This window comes from Fusarium graminearum, chromosome 1 (genome assembly GCF_000240135.3).
Source record: "Fusarium graminearum PH-1 chromosome 1, whole genome shotgun sequence".
Lineage (NCBI taxonomy): Eukaryota > Fungi > Ascomycota > Sordariomycetes > Hypocreales > Nectriaceae > Fusarium > Fusarium graminearum.
This window is the reverse complement of record NC_026474.1, coordinates 10,746,416-10,767,905: the sequence shown is the minus strand read 5'-3', so window position 1 is coordinate 10,767,905 and position 21,490 is coordinate 10,746,416. Positions and strand designations below refer to the sequence as shown.

The following is a 21,490-nucleotide window of genomic DNA, read 5'->3' as shown; positions in this document are numbered from 1 at the left end:
AGATGGAGAATATGGAGAAGACGGAGAAGAGGAAGTAATGGCTGATCACCTGATGGGCAGTGTCAGGAAGGAACGAGCTGCAAAGCGACGTTTTCTCACGACATTTACCAAGGCAACTAAATTCTGGACAAGGGGCCATCTTCAATGAAACCTGGATATGGCATGTATTACTCTTGCTATAGTAATTTGTAGTAAAAGGGAATCAGACTATGACTCGTTTCCGCAGCTCTGTCCGAACACATTTCTCTGTCTGACGTCGTGCAAGGAGACTACCACATACATTAGTCCAAGTCAATGCGTTCGAGATCAAATGACTTACCTTTAAAAAACGTATTTCACAAGGCGATCAGATCATCGTCACTAAAAACATGCCCAGAAAGCGTAACGGCTGCCGCAGCGTTGGACTTTTGCATGAGTTCCTCTCGTTCTCTCTGAGAAGAGTATTAGTGCAATGATCATAAAAGGCCATCATAAACTAACCTTGGTACTTAGGTGGATCTCCTGCATCTTGTGCCTCCCAAAGGCCATCACACGCTCGTATAGATGCTGTGGCGTGCGACTATATGGCCCTGGGAGGCTACCCACAAAGTCGTCGAACCATAAGAATGTAGAAAAGTAAAAGTAAGCTCTGGGTGACAATCGTGCAAGCTTGACGGCGACGAGCCAGTGTATGTCGCCGTTCGTGATGGCTCGGATGTCTCGTTTGGTGAAGAGCACGGAGACGTTGGGCATGTTAGCGGCTGGAAGGATTGAAGGTGAATAGAGGGAAAAGCATTGTCGCGAATGCGAAAATGGTAAAGGCTGGCCTGATATGTAATTCAACAGGAAGGGCCATGGCTCTTGTGTTTGGGCAAGACTTTGTGGAGTGAGGTTGTAGAGGAAGGAGGAAAGGAGCGTTTATTACCACTGCACATGGGAAGGCCAAAGCAGACCCGCCTCCCAGCATCGCAAGAATACATAGGAAATATATATAGAAGAGGATATTTAGTTCTATAATCTTAATAGTTATTCATGCTGGGTGCAGTTCAGTCTTATATAGCCCAGCTAGCTGGACGTCTAGAAGATTCCTCAGGTTTGCTTTGGAGGCAATCCACTTGCGAAAACACTCACAAAACACAACTAACAAATATTAATAGAGGCGAGAAACAGATATGTCGGGGATTGGTGTATCACGCTGAGTCCAATTGTTGTAGCAATTTGAGTGTTCATATCATCTCTATTGAACAACTACCCAAAACACTTGCATCAAGCAAGTCTCAATTATACACTGAAGAAATATATACATGTTAAAGTTAAACCCCCACCCCAGTCCCCTTTCTAATCACTTAAGCCTCAATGCACTGGTGGTAGTAAGGGTTGTGCTCAACACACTTGTAAGGCTTCTCGCACTCAGTAGGACCGTTGTAGTTCTTGCCGCCGCACTGGTAGTAGTGCTTGACAAGGCCAACGTTACCAGTTCCGATGGGGCCAGCTGGGGCAGTACCGCTGGGGACTTGGTAAGATGGGCGTGTCTCGGTGTTCCACTTGTAGGTGTAGGCAGAGGTGGTTCGGACGACGGGAGCACGGGTGGGAGCTGAAGCGGCGGCGGTGGAGATGGCGACGGCTGTGGGCTCAAAGTCGCCATCTTCGCAGTCATCGCTTTCAGCGGGGACAGGGGAAGAACCATCTTCCTCGCAGTCATCGTCGCCATCGTAGACGGGGGCCTTTGTGTTTACCTCTCTGTGCCGTTGGTGGGGATCACATAGGTAGGGAAAGGAGCCTCTTCGCTCGCGCAGTCGTCATCATTATCATCAACATTGGTGTAAACAGGGCCAAGGGCAGTGCGAGTACCCATATCTGTGGTAGGAACAGAGTTGTTGGCCATGGAGGTGGAGGGGTACACGGGCTCGTCAGTCTCGGGGATGTCGTCGCAGTCAGTGTAAACAGGCTTGGTCCTGGTCAGCATGGTGGTGGGAGCAGCGGTGGTCACGACGGGAGCGACAGTGCTGGTGACGGGAGCACCAGTAGCGGCAGCGGCGAGAAGGCTGGAGACACTGGTCCAGGCGGGCTTCTTCTCGTACTCATCGGTGTAGAGGAGAGCTTCACCGGTACCGGCAAAGACACCGGGGATCCAGCTGTACTTGTCGGTAATACCCCAGACGGTAACTCCAACACAGCCCTTGACGTCAAGACAGGCGCCGACGACGTTGACGTACTCGTCGCCCTGCTTCTTCAGCTCAGCGGCAGAGGCTGGGACGGCTGAGTGGCGGATGTCGAGCTCAGTGAAAGCGACCTCAACGTCGAGAGAAGTGAAGCGCTCGAGAACAGTGGTAAGCTCGGAGCGGGAGGGGGTTTCGCCGACGATGAGATGGCCCTGGAAACCAACACCGTCAATGGGTGCGCCGGCCTTTTGAAGGATCTCGACGATTTCAACTGCACGGTCGGTCTTTTTGCCGTTCTGTTCGAGGTTGTAGTCGTTGTAGTACCTGGGATTGTTAGAGATGCTGGGGGAAGGATTGACAAAGACTTACAGCTTGGCCTTGGGGTCGGCCTTCTTGGCAGCGTTGAAGGAAATAGCCAAGTAGTCGGTTCCAAGGGTCTGGTAAAAGACACTGTCGCGCCACTCGCCGCTGTCGTCGATAGCCTCGTTGACGACGTCCCAGGCGTAGCAGTCACCCTTGTAGTGCTCGACAACATTGGCAATGTGCGCCTCGATGATCTCGGTCAGTTCAGAAGCAGAGAACTTGCCAGCAGAGACTACAACTGTTAAAACACCATCTCTCAAACAAGCACTCCTGAATAAAACTCACCCCAGGTGGGCAGCTGGCTGTGCCAAGTCAAAGCGTGGCATCGCAAGATCTGGCCGTTCTTCTTGGCAAGATCAGGAACAACATCGGCAGTCTTGTAAGTGAATTGATCACGGGTAGGCTCGACAGTCTCCCACTTCTGTCCGTTCTCGGGGACGAGTTGACCAAACTCTTCAACGTTGTTGGCGAGCTTGGCATAGGCGGAATCGCTGAGGTAGCCGTTGTCGACGGCGCTACCGAAGTACTTGAGACCAGCGGCCTGCGCTAGGCTGTGAAGCTGGGCTGAGACTGGGCTCGAAGCCAGAAGACCGATGAGGGCAGATTTGTGCATTTTGAGTGATGAATGAATGACTGGATAAAAGAATGTGTATCGTCTTTTCAAAAGAGTGTAAAAGGGTAGGAGAAAAGAATGAATGAATGAACAGCCACTGGCGTATCTGGATTGATCAGTGGTAGACCATTCTTTGGTGATATATATGTTTTGAGCATCTTGACCATCAGCCTGGGATGTCAAACCCCTGCATCGTTAACGATGTTCATCGTCCCAAGTCCTGCAGATAATCTAATGATCCTTGTTGTTTTCGTCGCGGTGGAATATCTTCCGTTCAGTCGTGGTCCCTTGCTGCATCTCCGCTTCGTCTCAGGTGTATGAGTAAGGGGCTCGGGCTAGATTCCGAATGAGCTTATCATGAGGGGGATCGATCCAGGTTTTGGGTGATTAACCGGATGAAAGCTGGGATGTTCGGCAATGTCAGTGGAGTTTATGTCATTTAAGCCCTTGTTGGGATGGTGGCATGTTCAGGAACAGGAACAAAACAGGAACAAGGAACGGATAAAGCCATGGGCGGTTAAATGCTGCACATGTTGTGATGTTCAGTCGATCTGCATTCTTGCATCAGTATAACCTCTTGCTACAAGACCAGCGGCTTAGCTGAGAAACAAGAACAAGCCTACCCAAGAGTCTGGTCTACAGCATAAATTGACTGACTGATTTCTTCTCAACGACTACATAGTAGGTAATAGCCAATCCTCACATTAACAATGTACCTCGATTGTCGAGATGTACCTGTCGATCCCACCCACACATACTCTTCACGTTTCAGATACCCGGCGCTAATAAACATTCGTATAGCTTATTTCCCAACTTCCTTGGTCGAAGAATAAGGGTAGGATAGCCTGTTACAGATTGATGGAATGCTGATTAACGAATCTCGGTTAACATCCTGGACTGCCCACCGTTGGCAACACTTTGGGGAAAATTCATCCCAACGTCTCCTTCCATGGAGATAGTCGAATAGGCGAACATTACTCATCGTTGATATACCGCGTCAATTAATATCTCCTCAGGGGTCTTCTCGTAATTCTTCTCGATCATTCTAGGGCCATTTTGGCGGATACATCAGTGGGAGGGTGTTCAATTCGGGGGACAGACACGAACCACATTACGTTAGTGCTCAAGACTCGGATAGAACACAGGGAGTTAACAACCTAAGACCCGGTCCAAAATGGTATAAACATGAACAAGAGTCTCGTATCACCCTTATTCAGCATTAAGCTTTCGATTAAATAAAGGCTGGACCTGTGTAATGGCATCGTTCACATAACACCATCTCGCTTCGGTTTACCCTGTACACAACTCATCGGTCAATGAGACCCTGGCCAGAAATACACCACACAAGACATGACGTGAGCATTAGCAAGTAAATGCCATAATATAGCAAAATATGTATCCAAAACGCCAAGAGTCTAATGCTATATACAATCCGATCCCTATGCAAAAAGGCCCTTTACAAATACAGTCGCTCCACTCGCTTCATCATTCGCGACCCAGTCGCTCCTCATCATCTTGCGTCAACTCGTACGCAGGTCGGAACCCTTCCCCGTTCTGTCCCTGCTTTTTTAAATGCGGGTTCGGATGGGTATCTTTTATTCCGCCTAGACTCGTATAGCCTTGATCGTAAAGGGGACAGTACTCGATACCTAAGTGGCGAATAAACTGGACATGTTAGCGTCGGATGAAATGAAGATCGAAGAGTGGAACATACAGCCCAGATTTGTACTGTTCGCAATATTGTTAGTTTTGTTCTTGTAGCTTCAATCGGGGTACATACCATAATGCCAATCAATTACAGGATGTATCCTCATAAACGACGGCCAACCAGCGTCCGTCGGATCAAAGAAGGTTAAGTTCTCGCCATGGGGATCTGTCCTTCTCGTCCCGACAAAGACAGCCTTGATGCTCGGCCGTTCTTCTAGGTATATCTCGAGACCCTTCTTCATGGGTAGCACATAGCGCGCAACTTCGAGTCCGTACTCGGCGCTGGAAGTCTCGACAAACTCGTCTACTTCGGGAAAGGGATGCGCGGCGACGATATATACGCATTGGAGTTTCTCGGGGGGTGTAATAGCGGAAGCGCCGTTGGTGGATGGTTCGGGGGTTGAGTAGTAGATGCGACCCATGCGAGCGAGGATCACCACGAGGAGTACGAGGCCTGGGCGTGTTAGTTTACTGCCATACTACCTCTTCAAGACAATGATCTCAAAGAGGTTCAATTTGTACGTATGCGACTTACAGTCCTTTCCCCCATTATATGATAACGATATTTGTTCCGGTCTGCGCATGTCAGCATCCGCCCATACCCGCCATCTCCCCGAACATACCGATATCTGTGTAGAGCCTCGTCGACAGCCTCTATCGACTTGCGGACCTGGGATTGCACATCACGCAGTGTTTCTGTCGCGGGTTCCTCCGTAAGAAACGCTTCGACCTTGTCTCTGAGCTCGAGACACTTGTCGCGCAAGGAGCGGGGTGGCGGGGTCGGTATCATGATGGGCACTAAGATGCCTCGGAACTGTATGTATCTGGTGGTTTCTTTTTTGGAGGAGGTCGATTTAGTGGAAAGGCATGTAGGCGACGGTTAGAAGTCAGGATCTTGTTCTGGAAACTTCATTCGATAGCTCCGGTTTCGCCGTAGGGCGATATGTAAAGTATATATGTATGTATAGGTGTCAGTCAGTAATGCAGGGTCCCCTCATGGATGCCGAGGGACCACCGCAATCACGTGCGCTACTGTCAGCAACTCAAGCAGGGCATCACGTGAGGCATCTCGACAGCTTCGCAGACACGTTTCTCCTTACTTCGACAACAGTGAGAAGGAATTGACTACAGACAAATCACGGATTCTTTTAATTGTTTAAGTCAAATACGGCGTAAACATTTATTTACTGCGTATCACTAAGGGCAGTAGAGAGTTGTTTAAAAATGTATTATTTCATGATGCCCTGTTTACAACTTGTATACCAAATAGCCTCTTTTTGATCTTTTGTAGGTAGTTCGCCTATTTCCATTGCCTACCCCCAACCCTCAGGTCGTCGAGTGAAAACTTGTTGCAATTACCTTGTCCTGGCTGTAACGTTGGTTAATTGGAAACCGTCTCTGATAATCGGAATCCTTGAGGTATCGCAAATCCTTGTCCCAATACTGGTGAGCAAAGGCCAGAACTTGTGCTGCATGGGCCAAGAACATATTATTGAGGCCAGTTGAGTACCCAAAGTCTTGGGCCTAATCGAACGAGATCAAATCGTCGCCGTCCAAGTAGATAACAGAAGGCAATATCTCGAATTTCCTGGTGCTTCTTATGGAAGAAAATGCACAAAATAGGTCGAGGGATAGTAAAGGCGATATGGTTTTGGGTTACTTTGTAGCTTTTGTTGCCGTTTCATTTCTCTCCATTCTTGTTTTCGCTATCTTCGTCATCTTCACTGTCTCACTCGTCTTCTGGGTTGCCTTCGGGATCGTCTTTGCTGGACCAGGTGGTCTTCGCCCTCATGATACTCGTCGTCACCGTCTTCGTTGTTGTAAGTCATGGTACGAAAGACAAGTTGCTTGTTCATTGACCTTTGTCTCTTGTTTGGACAAGCCTGCACAGTTTGCAAGACGTCGACATAATAAAAGTCTCGTCGTCGACGGTATGGGAAACTCAGTGTTATTAAATCTCATGTTCAGTTCGAGATTTCCCATCTGATATCTGTTTACAGTAGGCAACAATACGGTTAATGCCAAAAACGATACTGTTGGTAGACTTCCTCGCGCATTCTCGTGCAAGAGCTTCATTTGCTGCCCTTGCGAAGGCTTGAACAACCCGCAGGTTCGACCGTCGGAGCTAGGTTTGGCGCAGGCGATCGGGATGGCGACAATGTAAGGGACACCATTTGCTAGCATCATGTCACTAAATGACGACGAAGGGGGCTAAGTTGCGCCTGCCTTGGTCTAGCAGTTAAGACCGCCAATCTTAATCGACCAATGTAAGGCTACTTTGGCCCGTAGAGTAAAGAGGTTGCTTGAAGATAGCGTCTGTTGACGACACGTCCCTTCTTCCTATCGATGGTTTTTATCCTGCTCACTGGGATTACCATTCTTTGACTCGCTCCAAAATGGATGGCTGCTCATACAGGATGTGTATCCAGGCGAAATCCTCTCCACCAGGAGCTTGGAATTGTTGCCCGTTTTCCCAGAACTCGGTCCCATCGTCACTATTTTGTAACCACTGTATCCGGCCGAGTACGGAAGACCGACGGGCTGAGGGGCGGGTACCAGAGGAGCTGCTTGTGCTTGAGTAACCGACCAACTGAGTTCGGAAGCTGATGTTGCCGTTATCGTCTAGGTCTACACTGTGGCCGTGGATAGCAAATGGGAAACCGTCGATGTGACCAGTTGCCAACTTGCGCCGGTCAGATTTCGTGCGAGAGTTGCGAGAGCCGTTGGTGAATGGTGAGGGGCTTTCTCGACTTGGTCGTAAGGTGGATAGTGACTGGAAACCGAGCAAACTTGAGCTTAGACATATCCAGGATGACGTGATTCGGTAGATAAAGCTTAGCAAATGTCTCTCTGGTAGCCAGTAGAGACTATCGAAATGCCTTAAAGATAGTCAACGTAAGAGCATGCCTTCGGAGTAGAAATTCTTGGGATTTTGGTGTAAAGCATTTGGGCAGTCCTGGCAATTGTGAGCATTTTCCTAGACGGGCAGCTCATTCGATATTCATGTCAGGAAAACTCTGTTATCAGATGCAGTCATCTGCAGAAAAGGTATATATATTTGAGACTCTGCATCATGACAGACTCATTCCAACCGATGGCCTAGCAATTGAGAGTCGTGGTTTGAGTAACGGTAGTGGTGAACCCGGGGACGAACAGTGTTTTCAGGATAGTTTCTTGTACCTTGTTGGACATCGTGAGTGGCCGCGATGTTTCTCGATCTTTCTGTTATGGAAAAGGGGGCATGTCTTCTTCCCCGAGAGACGAGCACATGACAACTGTATCCCCCCCCCCTTCCTGGTGTAGCGTGCTGTCTTGGTTGACGAGAGAGACATTGATCCTCGGTGCTGATGCATTCTTTACATTGGCGGATGAAGCAGTATTCGTGCTTAAAAATATCATTTGCGTATGTTACGCAGCGTTGGCAAGTGCCACCGCACCCCCCCTTAGTGAACAGGCCTGATCGCTTTGCAGCGTAAGTCCATAGCCCCAGACCGGACCATTGAACGCCATCAATTTACGACGTACTGTGCCTTTGACAATCCTATTTTTGAAGTTAGCCTTACACTTGAAAGGAAACGAGTGAAAGGATACATACCCTTTCCACTGGTAGGGGATAGTGTCCCTGCCTGGATATAGTGTCTTCCCAAACTTGCGGAAAAAGGATGCCAAAAGTATCACAAAAGCCGTCGGTCTCACGATGGTCATCGTCCTGGTTTTAAAGATCTGCTAGAATAGCGCTGAAAGTACCTGATTGGTTGTCATAGCCAGTGTAGCCAGAATGACCCTGGAAAGTACAGCCAATTCGCTGACGTTCTTCTTAAGTGAGAGGAACTTCAGTCGTATAGTGTAACTCCCATCAACAGAGGGCTGTCAACTCAGAGATTCAAAGCAACACCTCACACTGCCCCACCATCGCCGCGTCGCCACAAGAGCAGTGATAGGCTCGTCTTGTGCTGTTCAATTCGTGATGAAGCAGACTTGCCCAGAACAGAAGTGGTTCGTTGATATGTAGTATGGCAGGCAAGTTCCTGATTCCATGTCAGGCAAGCGAGGCCTCTGAACAAGTGTAGAAGCGTTTGCTCTCCAAATGGCCTTGGCCATACTTGAATAGTATCCGCGAAAAGCGAAAGCTATTGCCCTTCTCCATTCTGTGCGTTGTTCATGTACATGACCTTTGTTATTTGGGATGCACCGAATGCTATCTCTTCCTCGCTGCTCGAACGTCGTAGTCTTGGGTCCTCGTTCATGACTTGTTGTTCAAAAGGACACCGCGAGAAATTGAAACCTTGGTTCAACTCTCGTTCATGGTATGCACATACGCACAGCCATCTTCCACTGCGATCAAGTATGTCTTCATCATACTCGTAGCCCACGCTGCGATGTCCTGCTTGGCTGAATACAGTGATAAAGAAGAGATGTCGGGTGTTGGACTTCTTCAGAAAGCTGTGGATGGATGCTTATAACAACCTAGACTTTGGTCTTGACTTGGCGGATGTTGGGTCCGGAGTAATAGATGTATCATTCGGAGGGAGTCGTGACGATAGCTTGTATGCTTCTCCTTAGAAGGATGTGTTGGAGGTTGAGTTCAGGAACTCTTTGCCGCCATCGAATTGCATTTCGACGGGAACAACTGATCTTTCTCCATCGTGACTTATCATCAACGGAGGTTAGTACGTTCCTGAAATCTGAAAAAGGTCTCGGATCAATCTCGGACAGCCTGGATGATGGGTTATCTTGTCAAGTCGTATCGGCAACTGAGGCGTATCAACTTTCAGTGAGTGGGCTGTAAGCGCATTACTGTGTTGCATTACGAACTTCGGCGGTGTGCATGGCAGATCGCGGTCGCAGAAACCACACTAATCTGGTGCATGAGTCTCAAATCTGGCTGAGAGCAAATACCTAGGCCATGTTGCGGGACAATTGGTCTTCGGTTCATGCATCATCGATGGACAGAGCTTGGATTCAACTGTTTCCCCTAGTCTTCGACGATAGTAACTGAGAAACTGTGTCATTTGATACGGATATGTCTCAAGATATGCTCAGAGTGAACTGCCGGAACTGTGTAATACCCACCTTGTCAGAGAGCGAGCTCTCTTGATCTTCGAGATGATACTTGAGGCTTGTAGGTATGAGTGACGATCTGGATATGGCGACATATTGTAACTCGCAAAGAAATGCAGAGAAGTAATCTGGGCTTCTTTGTGCTCTTGGCTGATAAGGCGTGATGTATGACGCATCTGTGAATTGCTTCGTAGACAGAGCTTGGATGCGACCAGACCCCGCACTAGATCATACGTTCGTTTTTGTTCTGTGTACAAGGAACCATGTAACTCGACTTCCAGAGGGTATAGACATCCGGTGTTGAGTATGTATGTGTTGTAGATCATATCTTGCATCCGTCTTGCTACAGAATTTCTGCTATCGTATCGATGTTTATCTTTTGCAGTCTCCCAGTATGGCTCAAGATCACTCGTATTTCCCGCTTGTGAACGAGGACGAATCTAGCAATTGTGCCAGGGTTGCTATGGTGTCTCCGGATCTGAGTTGCTTAGAATAAGCTTGGGTGAGTTACTTAGTAACTAATGCCAGAGTTGCTGACGGCAAAAGACTGCCAATGCAGGTTCATCTGACTTGCTCTGATGATAGTAGGTGAATCTCGATGCGTCCGTTGGCTGGATCTGTGTTGGGGCTTTGGATGTAGGACAGTAGACTACGCAAGCTTTTTGTAGTATTATTACCATATCATCTTCACCTCCGAACTTGCCAAATTCCACGTTGAGAATGAGTTCGGTGAATTCGGCGCAAAGTCAACGAAGGCAATCAAAATTGCGTTCTGCAGAATCGAATAGCCTCTTCCACTCGATGAGATACGTAAGATGTCAATGGTGTCATCGAACGGTCCACCTGGGATGATCCAAACTGTCTTGGTGGTAGGCTTTTCGCTAAAGGCCGGGCCTCGAAATCGTAGACTTTGTCTTTGATGCTCACTTCATCGGAAGCAATCGCCTGGAGCGCCTTATCGTAAGACTGAAAGTAGCATCGTGATTTGCGTTTGTGAATCTTTTCGTAACGTTTATCGCGAGCTCTTTAACTCGAAGGCGTATCGGGAAATTTGGTACAGGCAATCCTCCATCTTTTCTGTGCGCTTATTGAGGTATGCGTCGCTTTCTAGTCCGAGACTGCTGGATACAAGGCCTCGTGGGGGGGTGACTGGTACTTTCGGCGACTGTGATGATTGTCTGCCTCTTCTTCCCGTTTTGTCGTTCAGTTGGTCATCAGTAGCAGCTTCCTTTGCTGCGGCTGCTTTTGTGGCGCGTCTGGCGTCATCTTGTGCAGCAGATGCCTCCATCTCGATGGCTAACTTATCGGCCTTCTTCTTTTTAGTGGCAGCCTTTCTGGCGGCAGCTGCCTCTTCGGAAGCCTTTATAGCCGCGGGTTCGCTGAAGGCGCTGTATGCCTGAAATGCCGTTTAGATTCGGGATCTTCTTGTCATTGAGTGTCTGAGAAGATGGCTCTGTATGCTTTTAGCTGGTTATGTTGGCCTATCGCCAGGACGCAGGGATGCAGCTCAAGCTGTTTCATGGGATCCAGGTTACTAGGATCAGCTCGGAATATAAATCGTACTGGATAAGGTAAGCAATACTCCATGAACTGGATTGAACTGGACTGATCTGATTTGCGTTTATACACATCATTTCTTGACATCTGCATCTCGTAGTCGAATTGGCTCGACGCCTCTCTTTCCGATCTCTAGTATAATGAACCAGTTGGACAAAATTCGATAAATGTTGGGAAGATCGTGCTCAACAATGGCATGAAAGTCGTCATAATCGGGTTTTGACATCGGTTCTGGCTCATCCTCTTGTGGCTCTATATTTGACTTGCCGTAGAAAAAGGCTGTGTATTCACCACTCATCGTTTCGGACACCGTATGTGGTGAGCGATATGCTTATCGCTATAGTTGACTGCGAGTGGCTGAGGTGACAGTGAGACTTCAGTTTCTGAGGAGCACACTGTCATAGCACTCTGGGGCTATGCGTCGTTGACCGGTGTAGAATCGCTCAGGGACAGTTGAATATAAAGGTGCGATGATTCGCAATGACGTTTCAACACCACAAAAGGAATTGTTTCGAGAAAAGTTGAAGATTTTGCCCATCACCAGCTGGCTCAGTGGTGGTAAAAATGATATCCCAATTGTCGTTTGCACACGGCCTTTGTTAAATAGAACGAGCCTAATAAGGTAGTGTCCATGTCTTATTGGAGGCTGTTCTGCTCTAAGTCACAGTCGACTAGACTATATAGCCTTCTGGATATCATTCAGATGGTGAGTTCTCCGAACCACAGTAAGGTGTGGTTGCTGGTGAAGGTCATTTCCCAAAGACCACGAGCATTGTTGAAGCAATCAAGAGAACACAAGAATGTGTATGACACTTTAACTCTGGCACGAGGTTGTGTCGTTTCGAATAAAAACTGTTGGGTGGAAGCTGGCTGCCTCGTTGTTGTTTCCCAACGTACTAAATATTCCGGACCGCAGTGATACTTACTGCAGAACTCTGTCTGCATAAAGTCTGCTGGTCCTGATTTAAAAGAGAATTCATTAAACTCTTTACCTCCACTAGCCTTAGCCCGTTATGGTTCGGAAAAGAACACATTGCATCTTCTGGCGTACGTATCGCGGCCGCCGAGTTTCGGTTCAGTGTCTCCTCCTGACCAAGTCGACTCTTCATGCAGTTTTGAAATGCGGCCCATCTGTAGTGGTATCTCTAGGGAGTATGGCATCGTTGAAAACAGCTTTATAAAACGAGAAACCCACAGTCTTGGTGTATTCTGTCTGATGTTGTGTGTCGCCCAATCTCTGGCAGTGGAGAATGTCGAATGACATATGATGAGGACAGCTGTGGTTCCAACTTTATAACCTGTGTTGCTGAGACATTGTATTTGATGAGCATGTGGTACGTGACGAAGGGACTTCCTCACAATGCTTCAGGAAAGCAGTGTCTAGGGCGATTGTTGTTCGCTCCATGCATAGTCGGTGTATAAGATACCAATGAAGGCTGAAACATAGACCAATGCAAGTATATCCTCTTGAGTCCAGAGCGTGAGGGCAGACCGGAGCGCGTTGGTCTGGAACAAATAAGCCGACACCTCTTGTTCTTGTGACGTCCTGCTTCCTCGTCCTTTCGATTGCGTGTTGAGCACAAAATATAAGGGCCACTTTTTCGTTGTCATTGTAAACTACACGAGGGCAATGCGACGAAGACCGGGACTCTCGTTGTTAGCCCGGATTCTCACTCCGCAAAAACTGGAGGGTTCTCTTCGGGAGAACCACGAGCTAGTCGATGGAAGCTACGGACTTCACACGTAGGTTGGGTATATTGAGGTACTGCGCATCACTTGCTCTTGTGTCATAATTGGGGCTGAACCATAAATGGACTAGGTCTGCTACTTATTCTGTCTTTGGGGGGACAGATTGAGAGGGGGGAGCAGTGGTACCAAGATGCTCTGGAATTATCAGCCGAATGACGAGGCCCAGTCGATTGACGGACAGACCGAGGAACAGCGGTTAGGTGAGGAGCAGCAACGGCGGCAGAAGGAAGTGAGAAAGACTCAACTTCCGCATGCTCTCTAAGAGTTGGACATTGACCCTTTTGGTAATGAATTCATCGAGGGTTTGGAGCATAATCATGGTGCCGGAGCCTTTACCAATTGACTGCTATATCAGATGTATCGCTGAGTATTGTATTTGTAAAGATATGCAGTTGACTGTCCAGCTCGGCGTATATGCTGTCTTGGGTGGTGAACCAATTGCCAGTTCCAATAGAGATGACGCCGTAATCGAGCGAGGGACCAATACCATTTACTGATAGTTCTGCACGTCGGATAGTAGGGGCATCGGTGTTGTACTAAGGGCTACTATGTTGGCAAAGCTGATAACTTCAGCTCTGAACCTGATTAGTCCCAGACTGGGGCTCAAGTGAACGTGTTGAGATGGTACAGAAGAAACATATATACCAGAGATATGTTTTACCGATGTACAGGCCTTGGGCTACGGCGCAGGAGGCGACTGGATTGAGAGAAAGTTGCTGTAACTGATAGATCGACCAGGAAACGAAAGCCAACAGGCACAAGAATCTTGACTGTGAATCGCTGATGCCACATGTCAGGTCAACCACCCGAACGACCAACAGATATATTATTTGTTTCATGACCCCAATCATAAATAGCTCCTTGTGTGCGTCATCGATGTCTGAATATAGAGGACCGAAACGTCTTGGGAATATTACTGGCGTTGTTTCTCCAGCAGGTGGCTGCAGGACAGTTTGAATGGACCCATGTCCATCCATCCCTTTCTCGTTGACCTTCGATATAGTTATATATACCATCCGGAATGTTCTTATCAAAGTAATTTGAATTGAAAAGGCTCGAATGCGAATACTTGATGGGATCGCTTGTTAGCCGGGGGCGAGGTTACCAGTCGTTGCCGCACGTGTAGGCCTCGCTCCTGTGAAATCGCCAGCGGCAGGATTAGGCGAGGCTTGACAAGAATGTCTGGATCTTGGCCACGCATCAGCAGCAGGTTGTACCTCGGCAGGCGGTAGAACTGATTGGGCCACTGACGTTGCTTGATGAGCTGAGAGTAAATTCTCTTGTCGCCAACGAGCCACGAATAAAGTCACACAACATTGCTCAGAATCGCTAACGACCTGTGGATCGTATTTATATCGCATGTTCACTGTACCGCTCCATTGTCGGCTTCTTGGGTGCTCGGAAATGACAGTCATAGTTGTCCTGAGCATGAATTTGGCAATGGCAAAAGCTGGCCTTCACCCTCATTAGAGTGCAGAATACTGCGTAGCTGATGACGGATCACTTGGCAGTTCGATAGTAGTAGTTGTCGTTGAGCAAGTAGCTAGCACTGATGAGGAGGTTCCGTGGCGTTATGCAATTGTTCTGCTCCAGCTGTCGTTACCATCTAATCCTTTCCTCTATCCGGGATGGTAATCGTGTTGTCTTCCAGCCCGCCTGTGGGATGTCGGAGCATGTAGTAGTTTGCACGACAGCACATGATGTGGTAGTTGCGGGCCGCGTAGGAACCCAGGCGGTACGGCAGAAGTGTTGTTATCATAGAAGACCCTGGACCCCATGACTGCTGCCCGCACCATATTGTATGCAGGTCAATCTGATTGAGGGATTTGTCAACGCCGCAGTTATGTCATTTCTGGAATCGCTTGACAATGAGACAAGAAGAGAAATGACTCAAGTCTGCCAATCTTAGGAAGATGCAGGTTCGCGACCGGGTTTCGGATGATCCTTTGTGTCTTTACAAAGACGGCCTTCAACAATCGACAATAGGTCGGGATAAGGTGTGGTCAAGTGCTGGGCAACGTTGATGTAAGTTATTAAAATCCGTGAAATCGAAGTTTATAGATCTCCTTGATGTTGTGTTGTAGGATGGATTGTGCAGAATCGGTAGAACTAGCATAATTGTCACCTACTCGTCTATCATATGCTCTAAACTCCGTCCCAACAACATCAAGATAGGGATAGGCATTCCCATTCAAGACCTTCGTCAGAAGTTGAAGCTTGTTGGGTAATGTTGACAGACGTGTTTGTACGTATCATAATGCTCGCTGTGCATATTCACAAGAGTGCATCGCAACTCGTCATCGGGAGTCGTCCATGTCTGCATCGTGGCTGGAGACGCATCTTGCACGATTCGACTCGCTAACTGCAAGCTGTCCATGACGTAAAAATGTTGTGTATCGTTGTCATGAACATGCTGTTTGTATGAAGAATGCTCCACGTACATGATTTGCAACACATGTGGGTTGCTAAGAGTTACAACTTGGTGTGTTAGGCTCGTGGCGATGGTCATATCCACTGTGCCACCTCCACAGTCAAGGATGCTATATCTGTGCCATGCCCATCGGTATCGTGAGCGTCGCTTCCAGTGAATGATTGGTCCTCCTTCGACGATGTACCACGAGACGCCAGACGTCTTCAAGTTGGTCCAAAGCCACGGCCGCTGCCGGCGCGGCCTAATCACGGTATGCTTCGAAAACATAGTTATGGGATTGCTTGAGAAAGAAAGCGAGGGCGTTGCGTCGCATTTCATCTTAAGATTCCCGTTTTCGTCGTCACCGTTACTCGTAGTAGTACGAGGTCCTTGTCGGAGGTCCGTAATTTGGAGGCAAACAATCTGCGACAGACATTTTCACATTGCCGTGTTTTCTAATTTTGATAGAAGCGTGAATGGGATCTTCTTCATTGTCTTCTTGGTCCGGTTCAAGATCGTCATAAGTGCCCTATGCCTCTTAAGGGTTAATATAGAGGAATTTTACTTGCTCCCCAATTTTCGTTTCAATGCAGCAGGACGAGATCAGACCAACTCTTTTTCAACGTCTTGCCATCTATCCAGTGGAAATGGAGGGGTTAAAGGGTTCGAGTAACCCTTCACTGTAGTTGTTGTCGATCATGAATAGCACATCACAGGTAATACGGATATAGTTGAAAGAGTCTGAAACGGTTCCGGAGAAGTTTTTGACCGGAGAAGTTGTTGAACCTCACTGCCCTCTCTGAGAAGTTGTAATCAGAACGCTAGTGCTGCTAGTGCTGCTAGTGCTGCTTGTGCTGCTTGCCTGTGTCAGCCCAGCATGCATGGCCGCACGCAAGGTAGAAGCTTAGCATGCGAAACTACTGTGGTAACGGACGGGTAGAAATGTCGACAGGTAGTGAGCGTGGTTGACAGTAGTTCGAGTGGCTTCGCGTGCCTTGGTGCTGCATAAAAGGAATGCGAGGGTTGGCATCATGCATAGGTCTCCGATCCACGTGAATAAACCTTGTAGTCAGGGCATAGCTTGGTGTCAACTATCAGCATGACCTCCGCCTACCGACTCTTATCGTGTGAATCAATATTGCAGATGAAGCTATTGTAGGAGTCCCTCGATTCCAGTTGCGCTGCTTCGGTAGAATTGCTTTCTCCGACCAGTCTCATGTTATGCCAAGAACAACTGGTTATGAATCATATACATGAGTCTCAGAAACATACATGTTGGTTTTATCATCGTACACCTGAGTCTCAAAACCAGGATGTCGTGCCTTAGCATGCATGATCAATTATATCATACACAGGAGCCTTGATCTCGGACATTGAATGCTACAGAGCGCAAACAAGAACCGTACAGCTCGTGTGATGTTACCACGTTATTTGTCGCGGCATCCAAGCTGTCGATTGACGGGAGAGCATAGTCATTACATCGTCGTACTGTTTAAATCAGAGACATGATCCGAAATATGCAAGGCAATCCCATGAAGCGCGGGATGTACCTGGATTCTTCCCAGCTAGTACAACTTCCTTCGCGATACTTGGCATGTCTTTTCAGCAGATTATGCTGTGCAATTTCTGCTGGGCAAGGTCTGCTCCTCAGTGATGCCATTCCTTTGACACGAGAGAATGCTGATGGGTTTCATCTTGGCTCCTAAAGAAGATTCCGATGTCCCCCCATTCCTGTCACATTCGGCCGATCTCGAGTCACCTTTAGTGAAAGGTTCCATTTCCTCAGTGAAATTTCTTGGGGTGGGAAGCAGCCTTGTGTGAGTTGAACATAGAAATGAGAAGGCCTGATGCGAACGGACGTCTGTGTGTATGCGCGCGCGCGCAAGTGCGTGTGCGCTGCCCTGTTGGCAGATCGAGACTACGCGTAAAGACGCGCGATACAATTGGGAAGGACGGTTGAGATGGTCGGTGACCTTGGGCAACTCTGCGCCGTGCTAAGAGTAGAAGGGTGCTGCGGAATTTCATAACATCTCCTTACCCACACTGCTTCGTATATCGACAATCTTACGTGTTTCTTTTGTCTACCCGGCCTGTATCGCGTATATGAACAGTGACTGATGCACCAGGGTTTAGACCTTGACTTCGGTCCACCCGATGCCTATGTGGTGTCGACATAAATAGGAACACGTCACTCCGTTGGTTGACTTGCTGAACGTGCCGCTCGAGAAGCTGAATTATAAGGAGGGTGGGGGAGGTCCAGATGAACTAATCGCACGATCGGATGCGGCGAGGTATGAACTGACTTTGCTGAATTACTTCTTTGACCTCGTTCAGTCTGTCTATTGCGGAATCGACCGCCTTTAACGCTCATCTGGCCGTGTTACGTGGTGCAACCACACAAGATCCCATTGGGATTCTTCGCAGTAACGCCCTGTACATGTTCAAGGCCAACCACAACAGGAGTGAGTTCGAACCCTCCCTTTTCTTCTCAATCTCAGAGTCTGTATTTGGCTGGTTTAGGACAATTATGGCCCGAACCCTGAGGCCAATAGGCTGCTTGCGCGACAATCGGCGTAGCGATCCTTGGGGGAGTTTCGCAAAGCTTTGTCTCCATCGGCGTGTGTGGAGAGTGTTGAAGCTCTGCTGGGAGCGGCCGCAACGTGATAGTCTCACCGTACTTCAAGACAAATATGAGGAGTCCCATAATATTCTGAATCAGAATCGTGCTGGTTATCTGCTCGTGATCCTCGTCTTGTCCGTCTCGCTCTCACGATAAGTGGCTTCGTCAGTAGTCTTTTTGTTTCTCATAACTCTTTTTAGAGGAGAAATCTGCATTAATGATGCCACTCATACAGCTTCATCTCTAGCTGGCGGGTTGTCAACCGGCATCCGCAAATCACAGGGCTCTCAATTGATTGCGATAGATAGCAGGCTTGGGTCGTCATGTGAAAATCCTGTCTTCTGGGAATAGGACTGGGGTTCTTGCCAAACGTGTGAAGGCATGACCAGACCTTCGCGCGTATTGTTTAGGAACATTTGGGAAGGGAGCATGTTTTCATTCTCTGACCACAACGCCAAAACTCAGGGTCAAAACGCATTCGACCGGGCCCTCTAAATCCAGTTCGGAAGGCGGTTGAAATCAATGTCAACTGAGATTGATGACCTAGGGACTGCACGCAGAGGCGTAAATACAGTCAATGAGGGCTTGAGGTGACTCCAGCTTCGCTCTAACCATAGCCGGGAGTTCGTCAACGCCCCTGCCTTTTCAACGACTGCTGGGTACCGCTGTGGGCCTTGGTGGGCTGCGTATACTTTAGGCGATGAGAAGTATTGGTCTGCAAGGACGCAGGCTTTGACAGGCTTTGCGGCGAATACGAATGGGACTCTGATGCTCCCTATGTAACGTGTTGCCTCCTATAGAGTCCTGCGTTGTTCTTTTAACGTTCCAGTTGTGTCGTTAGACTGTGTTGGTGACACAATCTCAAAGGTAGCGCGTGCAATCTATGCAGGTGGTAGCGTTGGTGTAATGCCTAGCCTGTTCATTTGCAGCAATGACTCGCAATCGAAGATGTCATTGAACCCTGTAATAAGGTCTGCTTGGCTCTAGTTCAGTGAGCATTGGCTAAATAAGTGCGGGAGGGGCAGCTCGTTGAGGAAGAGAGGCGTACGATCGTATGAAGGTAGAGCAAAAAACTCTTCGTTTTCCCTGTACCCATATCATTCGCCAGGATGCCTGAGGCGGATATCGGAGTATTGAGTAAACCATGCTCGTCCAAGAGAAATTTCAAGTTATAATCTTGCTTGGGCAAGGAGATGACATGAACATCTCCATGGCAAGAGTGCAAGAATTCTGTAGTAATAAAGCGTCGTTTTTCACAGGGTACTACCAGTGGCAATTGAATCACTTGTGAGACCTGGCTATTCGTAAAGGATACCTTCTCCAGCCGGGCTTGATACCATCGGAGTGCCTTGCAGGGCTAATTAGTCCGAGAACCCAATTTTTTATAAGGTTGAGAGGGTAAGGTAAGATCGTGAGGTTGTGTGGGATTGAAATTGTTATTGAGTAAGAGATGAAATAAGTGCGGCTGCAGACGCGCGAAGTTGCGTGCGTGTATAGGGAGGGCTCTTAAGTGAATAATGTTCCCGTTATTGACGTAGGCAGCAATATAGTCGGAAATCCCATCGGCATCAATCTTATTGTTGACATAAGTAAGCGCACTGCATGTAGCTTCTATTGCCAGCCATTAGTAGACCAGGCTGTGGACTTCGGTTCTTGTGATGCAGGGCGGTTCGCAGGGACACTCTCTGGTTGGTAGCAGTCGGAGGATCCGTCCATCGACTTCGGTTTAGTACACTACCTGACTAGCAGCTGCCAACTTATTAGTCCAGGTGCTTCTCTTTGGGGTAGTTTCACTTACACGGTCGCAGCAGGCCTTCTGGGCTTCGTTGCTGGACTCGCTCAAGCTTTCTAATAGCCTGCCAGGTGCGAGCTCTCGGCATCATCCTTGGACGGTGAGCATGTCAAACACGGTTTGCGCTCCGCCATGGGTCCAGATATCCTGACCTTTCCACTGCTTGTCGCTTTGATCACATGAAATGAACTTGCCTGGGCCTGGACATTTTCGTGTATCTTCATCCTTGCCTTGGGGCGATCATGCTCATTACATACGGCATTGAGGGCCTGCTCCGACCCAGGACTGTAGAAGGTAATTGACCGCTGACTCGTCGATGAACTTGACTTCTGGCTCGTGGATTGTGTCGGCAAAATTGTTGACGAGTTCGTCGAACCATTCCGATGCGGGTTGTTGCATTCTTGGAGCACCGCACACTCCATGTGACCAACGTTTTGATGACACTTAATAGCTGTTGGATGTCGTGTTTCTAATCTCGAAGAGCTTCAAGATCCCGATATTGTCAAACTTGCCCTGCAATTCCTTTGTCTCCGCTGTAGTAAAGGCTAATCAGGAGCATCGTTTAGAGGAGCATCATTTGCAGCGAACAGCCAACCGCCATTGTAGCTCCCTATGCGCAAGTCTGGATCAAACCACCTCCAACCTCTCGCGAACAGGTGCATGGTCTTTGTCGATGCGGAGACACTACACTTTAGTGCTCTTACTCTTGAACATGCTGCCTTCGAGACGGGGCTCAAGTTCTATTGTGCTGTGCTCATGGTGCCGTATGTTGATGTAGTCTGACAAGAACTTGTTCTGAAAGTCCACATGTATAGAAGAGATACATCGATCATGGTACAGCTTGAAGTTTGCGTCAATCTAGTTGATGATGCCAGGTGGGATTGTCAAAGATCGAGAAAGCGTTGTTGGATTGTGAAACAAGGTTGATATACGTGACTGATGGATCAGTCGTCTGTTTCTGACCATAGACTTCCTTGATATCCAGTATCAGAAGAAAATGTAAGGGTTGGCCGTACTAGATTGCTGGCTACATAGATGATCAAGCAAGGATACGCGCACACCCTCAGAATTCTGCTCGCTGTGATTTTTCTTGATGATCTTTAGTAAAAGACGACTCCTGTAGGCTATAGGTCCTAGGGGAAAGTGTGTGTATTCGGGGGGAGACCTCAGGCACCCACCAGCCAACAACTCCGCCAGAGCCAGAGCCGGTCCATGTCTAACACATGATCTTCAACGATCCCAAGCATCAAAATTGAAGCACTAACGGTGAAAACTCTTGGCGATAAAACATTATGAAAGCTGTTTTCGTGTGGGTGATAAGCGTCGAAAACAATGGGAGGGAACCAAGCGCTGCAGTCTTCCTCGGGTATTTCCAGAAGATGCGGGACGATTTGAATATCTCGCTCTTTCCAATGGCAGGGCGGAACTCGTCGATGAGAGTTTAAATGGAGAGCTCAAGTCATGTTGACTGGGCAGA

At 48.2% G+C, this 21,490-nt stretch overlaps 8 protein-coding genes across 8 annotated transcripts; 1 reads left to right on the top strand and 7 right to left on the bottom strand.

The window, feature by feature from the left end:
• Positions 1 to 335: 335 nt before the first annotated feature.
• Positions 336 to 732, bottom strand: FGSG_10412 (uncharacterized protein; the record flags this gene model as incomplete). The annotated part of the gene is made up of 2 exons (XM_011321084.1): positions 336 to 431; positions 481 to 732. 2 exons carry the CDS (start codon positions 730 to 732, stop codon positions 336 to 338), a joined length of 348 nt encoding a protein of 115 aa, XP_011319386.1.
• Positions 733 to 1,711: 979 nt separating this feature from the next.
• FGSG_10411 (uncharacterized protein) lies at positions 1,712 to 3,117 on the bottom strand (the record flags this gene model as incomplete). The annotated part of the gene is made up of 3 exons (XM_011321083.1): positions 1,712 to 2,465; positions 2,511 to 2,736; positions 2,790 to 3,117. The coding sequence occupies 3 exons, from the start codon at positions 3,115 to 3,117 to the stop codon at positions 1,712 to 1,714; spliced, it is 1,308 nt and encodes a 435-aa protein (XP_011319385.1).
• A 1,604-nt stretch (positions 3,118 to 4,721) lies between these two features.
• On the bottom strand, positions 4,722 to 5,614 carry FGSG_10410 (uncharacterized protein; the record flags this gene model as incomplete). Its single annotated transcript, XM_011321082.1, has 5 exons — positions 4,722 to 4,766; positions 4,832 to 4,845; positions 4,898 to 5,278; positions 5,360 to 5,400; positions 5,448 to 5,614. 5 exons carry the CDS (start codon positions 5,612 to 5,614, stop codon positions 4,722 to 4,724), a joined length of 648 nt encoding a protein of 215 aa, XP_011319384.1.
• A 404-nt stretch (positions 5,615 to 6,018) lies between these two features.
• On the bottom strand, positions 6,019 to 7,011 carry FGSG_13754 (uncharacterized protein; the record flags this gene model as incomplete). Its single annotated transcript, XM_011321081.1, has 4 exons — positions 6,019 to 6,021; positions 6,184 to 6,348; positions 6,558 to 6,707; positions 6,823 to 7,011. 4 exons carry the CDS (start codon positions 7,009 to 7,011, stop codon positions 6,019 to 6,021), a joined length of 507 nt encoding a protein of 168 aa, XP_011319383.1.
• Positions 7,012 to 7,195: 184 nt separating this feature from the next.
• FGSG_10408 (uncharacterized protein) lies at positions 7,196 to 8,016 on the bottom strand (the record flags this gene model as incomplete). Its single annotated transcript, XM_011321080.1, has 2 exons — positions 7,196 to 7,597; positions 8,005 to 8,016. 2 exons carry the CDS (start codon positions 8,014 to 8,016, stop codon positions 7,196 to 7,198), a joined length of 414 nt encoding a protein of 137 aa, XP_011319382.1.
• Positions 8,017 to 10,897: 2,881 nt separating this feature from the next.
• FGSG_10407 (uncharacterized protein) lies at positions 10,898 to 11,740 on the bottom strand (the record flags this gene model as incomplete). Its single annotated transcript, XM_011321079.1, has 2 exons — positions 10,898 to 11,281; positions 11,528 to 11,740. The coding sequence occupies 2 exons, from the start codon at positions 11,738 to 11,740 to the stop codon at positions 10,898 to 10,900; spliced, it is 597 nt and encodes a 198-aa protein (XP_011319381.1).
• Positions 11,741 to 17,435: 5,695 nt separating this feature from the next.
• FGSG_13753 (uncharacterized protein) lies at positions 17,436 to 18,144 on the top strand (the record flags this gene model as incomplete). Its single annotated transcript, XM_011321078.1, has 4 exons — positions 17,436 to 17,486; positions 17,783 to 17,892; positions 17,936 to 18,063; positions 18,122 to 18,144. The coding sequence occupies 4 exons, from the start codon at positions 17,436 to 17,438 to the stop codon at positions 18,142 to 18,144; spliced, it is 312 nt and encodes a 103-aa protein (XP_011319380.1).
• Positions 18,145 to 20,069: 1,925 nt separating this feature from the next.
• Positions 20,070 to 20,727, bottom strand: FGSG_13752 (uncharacterized protein; the record flags this gene model as incomplete). Its single annotated transcript, XM_011321077.1, has 2 exons — positions 20,070 to 20,464; positions 20,718 to 20,727. The coding sequence occupies 2 exons, from the start codon at positions 20,725 to 20,727 to the stop codon at positions 20,070 to 20,072; spliced, it is 405 nt and encodes a 134-aa protein (XP_011319379.1).
• Between the last annotated feature and the right edge of the window lie 763 nt (positions 20,728 to 21,490).